The 16,685-nt window shown below is 34.2% G+C and overlaps 3 protein-coding genes across 3 annotated transcripts in view; 2 read left to right on the forward strand and 1 right to left on the reverse strand.

Moving 5' to 3' along the window:
- Positions 1-3,513: 3,513 nt before the first annotated feature.
- CBG13417 lies at positions 3,514-4,636 on the forward strand (the record flags this gene model as incomplete). The annotated part of the gene is made up of 2 exons (XM_002630000.1): positions 3,514-3,516; positions 4,142-4,636. 2 exons carry the CDS (start codon positions 3,514-3,516, stop codon positions 4,634-4,636), a joined length of 498 nt encoding a protein of 165 aa, XP_002630046.1.
- Positions 4,637-9,087: 4,451 nt separating this feature from the next.
- On the forward strand, positions 9,088-13,515 carry CBG13414 (the record flags this gene model as incomplete). The annotated part of the gene is made up of 6 exons (XM_045241848.1): positions 9,088-9,131; positions 9,188-9,262; positions 9,770-9,978; positions 12,438-12,647; positions 12,797-12,880; positions 13,406-13,515. 6 exons carry the CDS (start codon positions 9,088-9,090, stop codon positions 13,513-13,515), a joined length of 732 nt encoding a protein of 243 aa, XP_045095150.1.
- A 520-nt stretch (positions 13,516-14,035) lies between these two features.
- Positions 14,036-16,685, reverse strand: part of CBG13413 — a gene marked incomplete at both ends in the record, with an annotated part of 8,685 nt that continues 6,035 nt past the window's right edge. Inside the window, 2 exons of the mRNA XM_002629997.2 lie at positions 14,036-14,097; positions 15,516-15,747. Coding sequence (XP_002630043.2) covers positions 14,036-14,097; positions 15,516-15,747 — 294 coding nt within the window. The remainder of the gene's footprint in view (positions 14,098-15,515; positions 15,748-16,685) is intronic.

A 16,685-nucleotide genomic window follows, 5' to 3' on the forward strand; every position in this document is an offset into this window, starting at 1 on the left:
AATATTTGATCTCCAAAATTGATTTTTTACAAAATTTCAAGCATTTTTCTATTTTTTCGACTATTTTTCTATTGACCGACACATTGATTCCATGTCAAAAAGAATCAAATTTTTTTTTGAAAAACCGGATTCTTCTTTCTTTTTCAATTCCCTTCTCCCTTGGACTTTTTCACCGATTTTCTGGATCATCGCATTTTTCTTTCTTTTGCGTTCGAAAGTTATTTTTTTGAATTTCCGCCAGATTTTCAAAAAAGTTCTAGAATTTTCAGAAATGCGGTTAGTGATCAGTTTTTTTCTGATTCTTCTGGAAATTACTCTGGTGACGTCATCAAAGTGTCGGGATGGAGTACACAATGTGATCACAATCGATTCATATGGAAATGGTGAGAATTCTGGAAATCTGGAAATCTGACAATCTGGAATTCTGAGATTCTGAGATTCTGAGACACTGAGATTCTGAGATTCTGAGATTCTGAGACTCTGAGATTCTGAGATTCTGAGATTCTGAGATTCTGAGATTCTGAGATTTTGAGATTCTGAGATTCTGAAGTTCTCTAGGACTCTAGGATTCTGAGATTCTGAGATTCTGGGATTCTGAGATTCTGAGATTCTGAGACTCTGAGATTCAGAAATTCAGAAATTCAGAAATTCAGAAATTCAGAAATTCAGAAATTCAGAAATTCAGAAATTCAGAAATTCAGAAATTCAGAAATTCAGAAATTCAGAAATTCAGAAATTCAGAAATTCAGAAATTTAGAAATTCAGAAATTCAGAAATTCAGAAATTCAGAAATTCAGAAATTCAGAAATTACAAAAAAAAAACAGAAAAAACCCAGTAAAGAAAATCTTCAAAAAATCAGAAGTCATCAAAAATCGGACAGACAATTGTCAAAACATGAACAAAAAACAAAAAAAATGATGTCAAAATGTTATTGATATACTAAACTATTTTTCAGGATCTACTAAAAATCAGAAATATTCAAAAAATGGCACCAAAATAGAAAAAAAAAATTCATAAAAAAATTCAGAATTTTTTGTACCCGAACATCTCCAACGCAACACGAAGAATCTTGTCATATCAACAAAAAAAGGACCCACAAGATTTTATAGTTTGTAGTCTTTCTGATAAAGAAACAACAAAAAAAGCGAGAAAAGAAAAAGAGACAATATACCTATCCGCTCATAAAAATCTTGTTCATCTGCCAAAAACCAATGACCTCACCAATTAGATTTTTTTTATTATTATTTGGAATTTCTTCTTTTTTTCTTTCAAATCAGAACCCACAGAATCAAGAGAATGATATCATTTAAATCGAGAATTGAAGAAACTGGTTTTCTTCTTTTTCGAATTAATTGCTTGAGAAATGAAAGTTTTGGGGTGTACTGTTCAGAATTCGTTGGCTAGAACAGAGGGTTTCTGATATTCGAAAAAGATTGAAAACTTGAAATTCTGATCTCTAGTTTTTTTTTTGAGATTCGCAGATTCTGAAATTCTGGAAGTTCGGTTCTTAAGACTCTCAGGCTTTTTTTTTGCTTTTTGAGATTCTGAGGTTTTTAGATTCTTTTAGTCAGAAATCCAAAATTTCCTAACAATATGAAATTGTGAAATCGGAGAGTTTGAGATCCTGGAATTCTGAGATTCTGAGATTCTGAGTTTCTGAGATTCTGAGATTCTGAGATCCTGAGATTCTGAGATTCTGAGATTCTGAGATTCTGAGATTCTGAGATTCTGAGATTCTGAGATTCTGAGATTCTGAGATTCTGAGATTCTGAGATTCTGAGATTCTGAGATTCTGAGATTCTGAGATTCTGAGATTCTGAGATTCTGAGATTCAGGAATTCTGATAATTTCAGGATCGGTATGAGAATCTCAGAATCTCAGATTCTCAAAAATTCAAAAATTCGGAAATTCGGAAATTCAGAAATTCGAGAATTCGAGAGAAATTCAAAAACTAAGATTTCCTGAAATACAGAATTACCAAAGAATTCAGAAACTCAAAAAAAAGGAAAAATGCAGAATCCAAGAAAAAACCTTGAAACTTTCGTTTGAATAAAGAAAGCTTGAAATTCAGAAATTCCATGTTTCATAAAATTCAGAAAAATCGAAAAAAATTAGAATCCTGGCATAACTAAGAATTCTGTAAAATAAAAAAAACCAATAATAAATCCTTTATTGCAAGAAGAATGAATGAGAATGAGATTTGAAGAGGCAAGTCAGCTGTTTGGTCCTCCCGAGTACCACACGGGACAATTTCCTTCTGTCTGTCATCACACAAATATTACTACTTTTTGTGTATTGAGTGGTCCATCTGGATCAAGAAGATACTCCTGTTCTCGTGATCTTGGCTCACTGAGTTTTGATGATTTTTTGAACTTCACTAATCAAAAAGGAAATTATGAACTATTGATTCTGGCTGAAAGTTTCTGAACTTGTGAGATTCTGAATTTCCAAATTTTCTGGAACATTTGAAAACTCAAGTATTCTGGGCATCCCCAGTTTCAGAATTTCAAAATTCAAGTTTTCTGGTAATGCTAAAATTCTGAAACTCTGAACTTTAAAATTCAGAATCTATTAAAAATCATGAAATTCGTGGAAAATTTGAAAATTTGAGCTAAAAAATTAAAATTTTCTTTATTCCAGATTAATAAAGAAATTGAAAAAATTACAATTTACAGCTAATAATTTATGAAAAATCACAAAAAATTCTAATACAAAAATCTAATAATTCGAAATAATCGCGTTTCCAGGAACATTTTTTCTTTCAATGCGGTTGAAATCAAAACAAATAAAATGAAATCTAATTGACAAAATTTTTTGGGAATCTTCTGAAATTTTGAAAAACCATCGTTTTTTAAAGGTGGGGAGACATGAAAAAAATAATACTCTCGATATTCCGTCTTAATATGCCCCTCGAGGAGTTGAACTTGTCGAGGCTAGGATTGAGGGCGCGGCGCCGCTACCGACTGAGCCACGCGGGCAAAGAGAAAACGGCCGCCCGATCGCACACATAAAGGCGAGGACGACAGCTGTACGCAGAGTTACATTAAGCGTTGTACACCGTCACGGTAGAATGCATACTCTAGCTACAAAAAAACTACGAAAAATCTCCTGTCCCCCCACCTTTAATTGCAAAAAAATGTTGAAACGGTTCTCCGAAAATTTCAATTAATTGTTCTTCCACATCAAAGTTTTCAAAAGCAATTTTAGCTATTTCCATGGAAGACGACGTCAGGAAAACATGGAAAAATCCAAAAATTGTTTGTTTTTTCTCACCTTTTGTTTTCATTTCACCTTTTTGAAATTCAAAACTATATCCATACAAATTTTCTTCATATGCATTGTAATTTCTTTGAAATTTTCCAAATTTTCCATCATATAAAACTGTTTCAAAACCAAAATCTTTGCATTTTTCCATTGATCCAGTTTCGAAATTTCAAAAAATTCGAAAACTTTTCCAACATTTTCTCTTCCAATATACAGTTGTGTTTCTTTCAAACTGCTGCGATTGAAAAATGGTAGAAAATCCAAAATTTGAGTTTCCTCGAGAAAATCCACGGAAAAAGAATTGACTTTCAAAGAAATAATTCTGGATTTCAGATTTTCTTCAATTCCAGAACATTTTTCACACAAATTGATATGAAATTTTTCAAGAATTGCAGAATTTTTTGAGTCTAAAAGAAGTTGAACATCTTTGACGGCGATTTCCAAAACATTGGCGTTTCCAGAAAAATTTGATGTCTTGAATCATAGAATTTCAGCAAACATCAATTTTCATGATTTTCGTACTCTATATATATGCATTTTTCTCCGAATTCCAAATCTAAAAATACAGTATCCTTTATCGAAATTTTTAAAGCTGATAAGTTTGATTCCGGTTTGACATCGTCAATGAAGTTACAAAGATTCCAACAGGTTTTTCGAAGACATTGACTGAAAATTTCTCAAAATGAATTGCTTAATTTTCAAGATTTATTTTGGAGTTTGGGAGTTTTGAAATTCAAGTTTTAATATTTGGTTCTCAAAACTTCTAATTGTTAGACAGAATTCCAACTTTTGTATTTGTTTTTGACTTTGAAAAATTCTGAATTCCTGAATTTCTGAAATTTTAAATTTCTGGATCTCAGAATCTTATACTTTCAGAATCTCAGAATTTCCGAATCTCAGAAAATCTCAGAATTTCAGAATCTCAGAATCTCAGAATCTCAGAATCTCAGAATCTTAGAATCTCAGAATTTCAGAATCTCAGAATCTCAGAATCTCAGAATCTCGGAATCTCAGAATCTCAGAATCTCAGAATCCCAAACTTCTTCCAGATACATTTCTTGTCCATTCGGCCAATATTGTTGGAATGGTAACTGTTTATCGAGTGGTACCACATCAATGATGGGATCCAGACTGGGTTACGGTGGCGCTGGAATGATGCCTGGAGGTCTTGGTGCATTAACATCCGCCGCTGCTCTACATGGCGGAGGAGCTGGCGTCGGTTTTCCTGGTGCTGGTTTTCAGAGTCTCAAAATCTCAGAAAATCTCAGAATTTCAGAATCTCAGAATCTCAGAATCTCAGAATCTCAGAATCTCAGAATCTTAGAATCCCAGAATTTCAGAATCTCAGAATCTCAGAATCTCACCTTCTAACTTCTTAATCCGAAAAATCCTAGAATTTCAAAAATTTCTGAAATTCTGTTTTCAAAAAAACTCACACGGACTGAAGATCCAGATATTCCATAATCAATTTCATAGGCACATCCGGCAAATCCAAGAACGAAATGTCCATTTTTTGAATAGTACAGTAATCTGAAATTTTGTTTTGAATTTTTCGAAATTTCTTGGCAACTTTTTTTTTCAATTTGAGAAAAAAGAAAGACGAAGTATATTTCGAAATATTGAGACATCAACAAAAAAAGTAAAGAAAATGCCCTCTATTGATCAGTGATAGCAACTTTATAACCGTTTTCTCGGTGTGTGAATGTCATTATGCAAACAATTTCGTCATTTTTCCCTCCTCTCGCCAAAATTTCCAATTTCTTATCAGAACGAAAATTTTCAGATTGTGAGCATTTTTTTTCAGTTTTTTCAATCGAAATTTAATTATTCAAAAATAATTTTTCAGTCAGAGAAATGTTGAAACTTCTGGAAATGCCGGATGTTGCTATGAATATGATTTTAGAAAAGTTGGATTATATTGATGTGTAAGTTTCTCTTTTTCTGACAAAATTAAAAATTAAAGAAAGTTAGAAAATGAGAGATTCCTGAAAATAGCAAAAAATTGGAAAATTCGGAAATTCGGAAATTTCAATAACCCAGAATCCACGGAATTCAAAAATTCAGGAATGTCCAAATTCAAAAATTCTGAAATTCTAAGATTCTGAGATTCTGAGATTCTGGATTCTGAGATTCTGAGATTCTGAGATTCTGAGATTCTGAGATTTTGAAATTCTGAGATTCTGAGATTCTGAGAATTTGAAATTCTGAGATTTTGAGACTCTGAGGTTCTGAGTTTTCGAAAAAAAATTTTTGTAGTCAACCTTCGAAAAACTTGAAATTCAAAATTTCCTAACAATCTGAAATTGTGAAATCGGAGAGTTTGAGATCCTGGGATTCTGAGATTTTGAGATTCTGAGATTCTGAGATTCTGAGATTCTGAGATTCTGAGATTCTGAGATTCTGAGGTTCTGAAATTCTGAGATTCTGAGATTCTGAGATTTTGAAATTCTGAGATTCTGAGATTCTGAGATTCTGAGATTCTGAGGTTCTGAGATTCTGAGATTCTGAAATTCTGAGATTCTGAGATTCTGAGATTTTGAGACTCTGAGGTTCTGAGTTTTCGAAAAACAATTTTTGCAGTCAACGCCTTCGAAAAACTTGTTGGACCATTCGAAATTTTATCGACGACTCGAATTTTGATTCATTTTTGACTCGAATCGATATTCGAATATCGGACTACATCAATTTCGATTTCACATTTGGAGACGATGACGAAAAAATTCAAATTCAATACAAAAAATTTGATAATAATGGCTGTAAAATTGTGATTTATGAAAATTACAAAAACCGACAAAAAGTTCTGGAAAATCAGGATTTTGTGGATTTGGCATTTCGAGATTTTCAATCAATATTGTCTTTCCAAAAATCGATTTTGCATTTTTTGAATATTGATTTTCGCTCAAAATCTGGAAGTTCCAACATCCCGGAACGTTTTCAGAACATTCTGAAATTTCGAAAAATCAAAACCAAAACGTTTCGTACTACTGTCACCCGAGAATTGGAAATTCTATCGATTTTGCCATTTTTGGATTCGACTCATTTGAAATCGTTGATAATTTTCAACGGTCAAGGAGACATCATCAATGAATTGGAAACTTCTGAATTCGTGGAATCTGAGCAATGGAAAAATCTGGAAACTTTGACTATTCGAAATTTTGTTGTGGATATTCCGATTCAAAATTTGAAACATTTGAAGAGGATTTATGTGGCTTTTGAGGAAATTACAATGGATATGGTATTGGAATTGAAGGAGGTAAGGGAAAAAACGAATTGGAAAAATTGAATTTCCTCAAACTCCGAATTTTTGAATTCCTGAATTTCTGAATTTCTGAATTTCTGAATTTCTGAATTTCTGAATTTCTGAATTTCTGAATTTCTGAATTTCTGAATTTCTGAATTTCTGAATTTCTGAATTTCTGAATTTCTGAATTTCTGAATTTCTGAATTTCTGAATTTCTGAATTTCTGAATTTCTGAATTTCTGAATTTCTGAATTTCTGAATTTCTGAATTTCTGAATTTCTGAATTTCTGAATTTCTGAATTTCTGAATTTCTGAATTTCTGAATTTCTGAATTTCTTAATTTCTGAATTTCTGAATTTCTGAATTTCTGAATTTCTGAATTTCTGAATTTCTGAATTTCTGAATTTCTGAATTTCTGAATTTCTGAATTTCTGAATTTCTGAATTTCTGAATTTCTGAATTTCTGAATTTCTGAATTTCTGAATTTCTGAATTTCTGAATTTCTGAATTTCTGAATTTCTGAATCTTTGAATTTCGGAATCAAAAGTTTTTGAAAACGCTGTAATTTCAAAATTTCAAAATTATTTTTTGAAAATTCTTTTCTTCCAGGCCTTCCTGACTTCTGAATCTCTTCAAGAATTCAAAATTGACTTTGATTCGCAGAAAATCGAACAAAATCTTGCCGAGGTTTTTGGTGAACCTTTCACTGATCACGATGGTTTCGGACAAGAACGAAAGAAATGGTTTTTCAAAATTCCGAATTTTGAAAATCGAGTTTTATTGATTTCTTTAAATTTGTATTGTATCATTTTTTATAGAAATTGGACTGAAAATGTTCCAGAAAATGTTGTAATGAATTGATTGAAAAGATAAAGACATTGGAGTTTTACGGTTTTCGATTTTTTCGAGATTTCTGTTTTGAGATTCTGAGATTCTGAAATTCTGAGATTCTGAAATTCTGAGGTTCTGAGTTTTTGGAATCCTGAGATTCTGAGATTCAGAGATTCTGGAATTTCGAAATTATGAGATTCTGAGATTCTGAGAGTCTGAGATCCCGAGATTCAAAAATTCTCAATTTTCAGAATTTCCTTTCTGCAATCAGAAACAATATTTTGAGGCCAATCAAATTAGATATGATAGAACTCAACGAGTGCTACAAAATGACACAATTTGAACAACTGTGTCTTGTCTATGAAGAAAGTTACAAGTCATAAAGTGGCCGGGTCTATGTTTTTTGTCTGTAACTTTGTTCCTAAAAAATACATAGTTTTCCAAACAATATAATTTTTTAGCACTCGTCGAGTTCTATCATACGTAATTTTGTCTGTGAATGTGTGAAGAATTAATTAAGTTATTGTTTTCTTTTCAAATTTTACACAAAGTATTTCAAGAAAATAGGTTCTGGAAGTCTGCAACTCTAAATAGAATCTTGAGAACTGATTGGTTAAAAAAGATGAAGATGGTCGTTTATGTCATTACATTTCTCACGATTTCACATCGTAATAAATTATTATTATTATTATTGTCTATTCAAAATAATCGCGCGGGTGAACGAGTTAAAAAAAACGTGGAGAGAGTCTCCAAACCTGTAGAGGCGCTGTAGAGACGCAGACATTTTCACTCGTTCACTCGCGCGATTATTTTGAATAGACAATATTATAAAAACTACACATCTCTTCAGGATGAGATTTGGCAAAAAAGCTGTCAATTACAAAAATAGAGCTTTATTTTTGTTTAGTATAATCTGAAATTTTCAGAAAAATTTATCAATTAAGGGCTATTTTTGTAGGGCTTTGAAGTTGACTAGTTTCGAAATTTCGAAACTTTCGATTCGTGAATTTCTCGGATTTTTGAAATTTTAAAGAAATTTTTTTACTTCTTTTCAAGTTTCTCGAATTTTCCTAATTCCTTGGATACTGGATCCAATTTGATAGTGTTCTCGATTTTTTCATCAAGTCTCGACACACTTGATCGAGAATCGAAATCCGCCACTTCTCCAATTTTCATAATTTACGGTTCATCACGTTCGGAATCCTCCTCTTTTTTACCCCATACCAATAGTACCCTCTCCCTCCCCGCCTAACTGGATTTGTCATATATAATTACCCTCCTCTTTTTTCCCCGAGAATCCATCTGTTACTTTTTCCCGTCATTTTGTGGAAGTCAACAAGTTGCGCAACCTTTTACTATTTTGCCAGAAGTAAACATTAGAAGTTTCTCGAAATTTCTGAAATATTTTTTTTCAGAATTTTCAGACGTTGAACTTCAGATTCCCTGAAATTCCTAAACTTAGTCTAATACCTTTTTTTTCAAATTTTGATTTCTTCAGATTTTTCGAAGTTTGAAATACTTTTTTGTTAATTCTAATTTTTTGCGATTTCGGAATTTTTTGATTTTTCAAGAAATTGTAAGAATTTTTTTGAGAGTTTCGACTTCTTAGAATTTCACTTTTTCGAATTTCTGAACATTTTGGAAACATTAATAATTTTTTTTCTTTTTTTTTGGAATCTCAAGTGGTTCATAATTATTTTTTTTAACCGATTCTACCCACTTGAAATCGTGTCATTTCTTCAGAAAAATAATGTCAATGATCAGGTGGTTCTTGCGACTTTTCTACTGGATTAGGTGAGATTCTTTGGAATACGGAGTTTCAGAATTTCAGAATTATCTGATATTTTCAGATTTGCGAATCCGCAATTTCTGGGAAGTGGTCTTTATGGAGCAATGGGTGCTTATAATGATAATGATATGTGTAGGTGAGTTTTTTAGAATTTTAAGAACTTTTGGAATTCAAACCTTTTGGAACTTTCTGATATTCTGCATTTTACAAACCTTCTGAATTTAGAATTTTTTTAGTGTTCTGGATTTTCTCAATTTTTCGAATTTCTGGTTTTTCTGTAACTTCCAAAAATCCTGAATTTTCCAGATTTTTCCTGAAAAAAATGTGAAATCTCAGAATTACAGAATCTCAGAATCTCAGAATCTCAGAATCTCAGAATCTCAGAATCTCAGAATTACAGAATCTCAGAATCTCGGAATCTCAGAATCTCAGAATCTCAGAATATCAGAATCTCAGAATTACAGAATCTCAGAATCTCAGAATCTCAGAATCTCAGAATCTCAGAATCTCAGAATCTCAGAATCTCAGAATCTCAGAATCTCAGAATCTCAAAACCTCAGAATTACATAATCTCAGAATCTCAGAATCTCCGAATCTCAGAATCTCAGAATCTCAGAATCTCAGAATCCCAAACTTCTTCCAGATACATTTCTTGTCCATTCGGCCAATATTGTTGGAATGGTAACTGTTTATCGAGTGGTACTACATCAATGATGGGATCCAGAGCACTGGGTTACGGTGGCGCTGGAATGATGCCTGGAGGTCTTGGTGCATTAACATCCGCCGCTGCTCTATATGGCGGAGGAGCTGGCGTCGGTTTTCCTGGTGCTGGTTTTGGAGCAGCTAGTAGGGGTGAGCATTGTTTGAACAGAAAACCACTTGTTTTCAATTGAAATGCTCGAAAAAATCTTTTGAAAGACGATGAGTCGTCAAAGATGGAGAATAATTTCTAGGCCACGGCAGTCTTTGAAAAATGGTGGCCGTGGCCTAGGAAATCCTCGTCCATCTTTGAAGAATTTCAAGTACTACAGTACCAGTCAATAAAAAGCGCATTTTTTCAGTCGATGTTTGGCATATTCAGGAGTCTGGAGCTTGCCTGTGTTTTCGATCCCTCTCATAACTTTGCAGGGTGTTAACCAGACCTGGATCCTGCACAGATTTTTTTGAAAATTCCCAGTTCTTACAATTGTTAGTAAAACCTAGGAATGTTTTAGAACTTCTGTGAATGCAAAGTTTTCAATCTACCGTAAAACCTCTAATAGAACGACACCTGGATCGTCCACTTTGAGCCTACAGTACCGGTCAAAAGGTTGTAAACGCAAGGTTTTTTGAGCATAACTACTTTTTGAGAGCAGATATCGAGCCAAAATTTTCACCAGATATTTCTGTAAAGGTTTGCCAAATCGTGGCCAAGTTTCATACAAAAATTTGAAAAAATAACGTTTTTTAGAGAAAAAATTGAATTTTCGAAAAAAAAATCAAATTTTGACCTAAATTTTTCAAAAAAGCATAATTTCCGAAAACCACTTTTATTCAACACAAAACATATAAAAAATAACAAATTGAGTCTAATATTTTGTTGCAAAGCCACGAGAGTCAATGACAGCCTGACATCTGCGCTGCATGGAGTCGAGCAAATTGTCGATTACTGTCTGTGGGATCTTCTTCCATTCCTCTTCCAGTTGTTGGTACTTTTCGTCCATATTTTTGGCTTTTTTCCCTGCCAATCTTCTCTCCAGCTCATCCCATAGATTCTCGATCGGATTGAGGTCCGGGGACTGGCTTGGCCAATCCATAACGCGAACTCTGCGGCTGGAGAACCAATCCTAAAATCAAAAATATTTTGAGACATCAGAATCTTTTGTACCTTGACGAATTTGGAAGTGTGTTTCGGATCGTTATCCTGTTGGAAAACGATCTCACGACCCATGGATTTGTAATGTGGCAGCATTTTGGATTCGAGGATATCCTTGTAGACGTAGCGATCCATGATAGTTGTGATGCGATGAATCGGTCCGATGCCTTTTCCGGAAAAGACACCCCAGACCATACAGCTGCCTCCACCGTGCTTGACGGTTGGTAATTGGTATCTGGGATCATACCGAGAGCCAACTGGACGCCGCATCCATTGAATCCCGTCGCTTCCGAAAAGCATGAACTCGCTTTCGTCCGACCACAAAACCTGGTTCCAGTCTTGACGAGTCCAATTGAGGTGTTGCTTCGCCCAGGCAACTCTGGCTTTTCTGTTCTTCTCCGAAATGAACGGCTTCTTAACTGGACGTCTTCCCATGATTCCAGCTGCTCTCAAACGACGTTTGACGGTCGAGGCGATGGGGAAACCGGACTAATCAAAAATACCTCCCGTCCAATCGCAGGCGCAGTCAATCTTGGATTGCTTCTGGAGACGCGGGCAATGTTGATATCATCCAGATGAGAAGTGACACGTGGGCGGCCGATATGATACTTTACTGGTTTACATCCGTGGCTCTTCCAGCGCTTCAGAAATCTAGAAATGCATGGTTTTCCTACGTCAAACTGAGAAGCTAGATCTCCAAGAGATGCTCCATTTTGGTGTCCCCGAAAAATGGCTTTTTGCTCCTCCACGGTCAAGTTACGCTTTTTCCCAGCTCTTGGCATACCTGAAAACTAAAAGCTACTAAAAAAACATTGAAAACATTGATAAATTTTGAAAAAAAAATAGGTCTGAAAAAAAGGGCGAAAAACCCGCTTTTTTCGAAAAACTGAAAAATCTGCAGAATCGCGTCAGCGTGTTTGCGTACAACTCGCTGACCGTAGTCATACCTTTTGACTTGCCCCTGTAGTTACCAGAAAAAAAAATCACAGAATTTGGTTGGGTATTCGTTGAGTTATGCTCGAAAAACCCTGCGTTTACAACCTTTTGACCGGTACTGTATATATCTCATTTCTTTTGAAAGATATCAAAAAGTAGTTAACTAGTATAATGTTAATCAGGATATCAGCAACATTTTACTAGTTAGCCACTTTTTGATATCTTTCACAGAAAATGAGATATATAGGCTCAAAGTGGACGATCCGGGTGTCGTTCTGTTAGAGGTTTTACGGTATGTCTGTTTTACACTCTCCTAAATTTTCAAAGTGATCGGGTACTTGATAGCCGAGCTCCAGGCTCCTGAAAATGATCAAAATGGCGAAAAGTCTGCTGAAAGATGCGTTTTTTCATATCGTATATCTTTTTGTATATCTGAGTTTTCAAAGGATTTTCTCAAAACTTTTTCAGAAAAAATCTGAAATTTGAAGTTACAAAAGTTCCAAAATCCTCAATTTCCCAGGTATCGCTGTGGGAGCAAATGTGCCAACTGGAGTGACCCCATATGGTGCAAATGTCCCATTAGCCGCTGGTCCACTACCATCAAGTGTTGGGGGTATGCAACCGTGCTCCCTCGTACAACAATGTTTTAATGGACAAATATGTGTAAATGGATACTGTAGTAGGAGTAATGTCGCATTTCAAGGAAGTCAAGTGATGCCAACGGAAACTAGTAGGTTTTTGGAAAAAAAGGGATTCTTGAATTTTTGAGTTTTTTTTAATTTCAGAATTCCGGAATTCTGAAACTGAAATTCAAAAATTCAAAAAATCTGAAACTTGGGAACTTTTGAAATTCTGACCTTCGAAGATAAAGTTTTTCAGCCTGCATGACCGGTGCCACGTGTCCAGTTGGTCAGTATTGTATTGGTGGAGTGTGTGTTCAGAATCCAATGTCCACAACGTTTGGTAAGGATTGTATTTTAAAGTTTTTCAAATATTTCCACTCTATAGCTTACAGTATCCCGAGAGACGAAAAATTTCAAAATTTGACTTTGTCACAAAAAAATAGTCAGTTTCGGAGCCCTACAAAAGTGGTTTAATATTTTCAGATTTTTCTAAAAATTTCTGATTATACTAAAAAAACTAAGAGCTTCATTTTTGTAATTGACAACTTTTTAACCAAAATCCATTTTTACAAAATACGTCGTTTATAACCAAAAAAGTGGCAAAAATGTAAAAACCGATTATCTCGCTTTTTTGAATTATCACAAAAAAGTTGACAACTACAAAATTGAAGCTCTATTTTTGTATAATACATTCTGAAAATTTCGAAAAAAAAAAGAAAAATTCTGAACTACTTTTGTATGACTCGAAAATTGTCTCTTTTTTCATTAAAAATGCCAAATTTTGAAAATTTTTGACTTATTGGTTTAAAAATGAACAAGTGTATTTATTATCAAAAAATTTGAAATGAGCGGAAGATATTTTCAGCATGCCACAATGGAATTTCGTGTCCGATGGGGATGATTTGTCAATTGGGAAGGTGTCTTCCGAATGGGATGCCAATGAGTATGATGATGATGAATCAGTTTTATGGATGAATTCTTCTTTTTACTCTCAATATTTTCACTTCCATTTTCCACCTAATGAAGTCAAAAGTGTTTGAAATTCGAAACACTTTCTGAATTTCTTTAATTTTTTTTGAGTTCAAAAGATTAAAGGTTTTTAGAAAAATTACAAAACTTTGAAAATTCAGAAATTCAGAAACTTTAAATTTTTGAAAATTTGAAATTCTGAATTTCAGAATTCTGAAACAAAAAATGAATATAATATTTTTTCGAAATCATTATCTTCCTTATAAATAAAACGCTACACGCGTCTGTCTGTCCCGGTGCCACTTTGTCTGGTATTAACTCAAAAAATTGAAAACGACAGAAACTGTTTCCGATTCTTCACTTTTTTATTTGACTGAACGATAACCAAAAATATTACACATATATGGGGATGAAATGAAGAATCGGGGTATTTTGACATGATAAAACGAGATGGTTAAAAAACCGATTATATTATCAAAGTTAAGGTAACTGAAATCTTGAAAACGTCCATCCTGTAGACGTTGTGTTATTTTGACGGAAGAGAACTCTTCCGACAAAATTTGAGATTCTTCTCCAGATTGACACATTCTGTAAAATGAAGTACAATAAATCAGTTGAAATTTTCAGTTTTCTTGGTATTCTATTTCTCGATAACCCATACAAAACGCTCATGACATTTAGGAAACTCGAAAAACCCCGAAATTTTCGGAATTCGAGTAACTTTTCCAGCAAAGATTTCGAAAAGTTGAAGCATTTCAAAACTTTAGTTCCAGAACTCTAGAGTTTTGAAAATTCAGAATTCCAAAATTTTAGAATAATATTCAGAATTTCAGATCTTCAGAATTTGAAAAATTTCAGAATTTTGCATACTTGCAACGGACCGGCCTTCAAAAAATTGGTCAAGGTCCGGCCCGGAAGGCCCGGTCATCCTAAAATGTCCTAGGTTATAAGTAATCCTAAAATGTCCTAGGTTATAATAATCCTACATCTTGTTACAGTAATCCTAAATCTAGTTATGGACACAGGTACAGTAGTCCTGGCTTACAGTTATATCTAGCTCTCCCAACTTCTGAGATGTGCTTACAGTAATCCATACTCAGTTATCTGAAATTGAGATACAGTAACCCTACAGTAATCCTAATAGTGAATGGTTTGCAGAAATCCTTCTAGCTACAGCACGGTGTTTTTTAAGGACGGAAAGTAAATGCTCTCTAACGCGAATACCGTAGTTAAGCGCGCTGAATATCGGCGCGCATACTTTAAACTGAACTGCTGATTCGTTACACAGGTGTGAGTGCATTCCATCATAAAATGCGCGAACTCAACATTATTTTTAAAAACGTTCAAAAAACACCCTACTACAGTAATCCTGAACCCAGATATTATAATTTTACATCCGGTTACAGTAATCCTGAGTTCAGCTACAGTAATCCTTGCTCACAATAATCTATAGCTTCCCCGCTTTCGGATATTGTTACAGTAACCCTAGCTTATAGAAACCCTTGAACTTTTTCTAGTAATAATCCAATAATCTTCCTAGCTACAGTAATCCTGAAATTATTGGGTCATTCTACTGCAATCCAAAACCTAGGCACCTGAATTAAGCTACAGTAATCCTTACTCACAGTAGTCTATAGCTTTGCTCTTTTTTGGATACGGTTACAGTAACCCTTGTTCAATGAACTTTCAAATCGAAGTACAGTAACCTTACAGTAATCCTAGCTTGCGGAAGACCTGCTATGTTTCTACCAGTAATACAATAATGCCCCTAGCTACAACAATCCTAAGCCTTTTGGGCCATGAAACAGTAATCCTTCAGTAATTCTGGATTCGGTTACCTTGCTCAATGAATTCTGAAATCGATATACAGGTACCCTATCCTAAGCCTCATAGCTACAGTAATCCAACATACCTCATTCACTAGATTATGCTACAGTAATCCTGAATCTGAAGAGACTACAACTACACAGCATTCTTTTTCATTAATACAATAACCCCCAACCTACCTCCCATCTCAACATCCTCAACAGCGTTCTGTTCCATTTGCTCTCCAGCAGCAGCTCCGTCTCCAACAGCCCCAACACGCGCTCCCTCCCCCTCGTCGTTCAGTGGCATCAGATCCTCCTCGGCGAACACTTGCTCCTCTTTGACAGCTGGCTCGGGAGCGAGATCCTTGTCAGTCCAACAGCTCGGGAATGTCGTCACACGCAGATCTTCTGTTTCGACTTTGCGGGAGAGCTGGAAGCTTAACAATAATTATGGAATGTAGGAATCCGAAAAACCAAAACAAAATCCAAAAATTCAAATTTACAGACATTCGAAAATTCAGAATTTAAGATTTTGAGAATATCAGCAATTTAGAAATTCGAAACTTTAAAAATTCCGAAATCAAGCAGTCCAGGAATTTGGAATCTTAAAAATTCTTCCGGTTTTTCAGAGATCTATAATAGAAATTCCTAATTTCAAAATTTTTGAAAATTTTGAAATTCAAAATAACAGAATACCAGTGGTATGGAATTTTGAAAATTTGGTAATTAAACCACTCAGAAATTCAGAATTACAGCAACTCAAAAATTTAGAAAAAAAGAAATTTGAGCATTCATAATTGTAGAAAATCAAAAGTTGAAACTTACAGAAATTCAAAAATTCCGTGATTCGGATCTTTCAAAATTTGAAAATTCAGAAAATTTGAAATTCCGAAAGTCAGCGAAAAGGAATTCACAATCTGAATAATTAAAAAAAACAGGAATACGAAATTTCAGAATTTCAGATTTTAGATATTTAGAAATTTGGAAATTCGAAAATCCCGAAATTCGGTAGGTCAGGAGTTTGGAATCTTAAAACTTCAAAAACTCCGGTTTTCTAGAAATCTAGAAAATATCCGACTACACGATCTCCCACAGAACATTTCCGAACTGCAAATTAATTTTTGATCTACAGAAAAAAGTTTGGGGGTTTCAGAGGGCTGGAATAGTATAAAAACTTGTCAGAAAGTGTGGAAAAAGGGGTTTTGAATGTGTTTAGTGTGATAACAAACCTAATTTTACGAATTTTTGCCGGAAAATGATTCGAAATCGGAAAAAAAAATTGAAAAACTGCGAAATTACTGAGAAAAAAGCTGAAAAATGAAGTTCTAGAGAAGAAATCACTATCAATGCATCCTAAAGGTTCTGATG

This window comes from Caenorhabditis briggsae (assembly GCF_000004555.2).
Source record: "Caenorhabditis briggsae complete genome, chrII, whole genome shotgun sequence".
NCBI lineage: Eukaryota > Metazoa > Nematoda > Chromadorea > Rhabditida > Rhabditidae > Caenorhabditis > Caenorhabditis briggsae.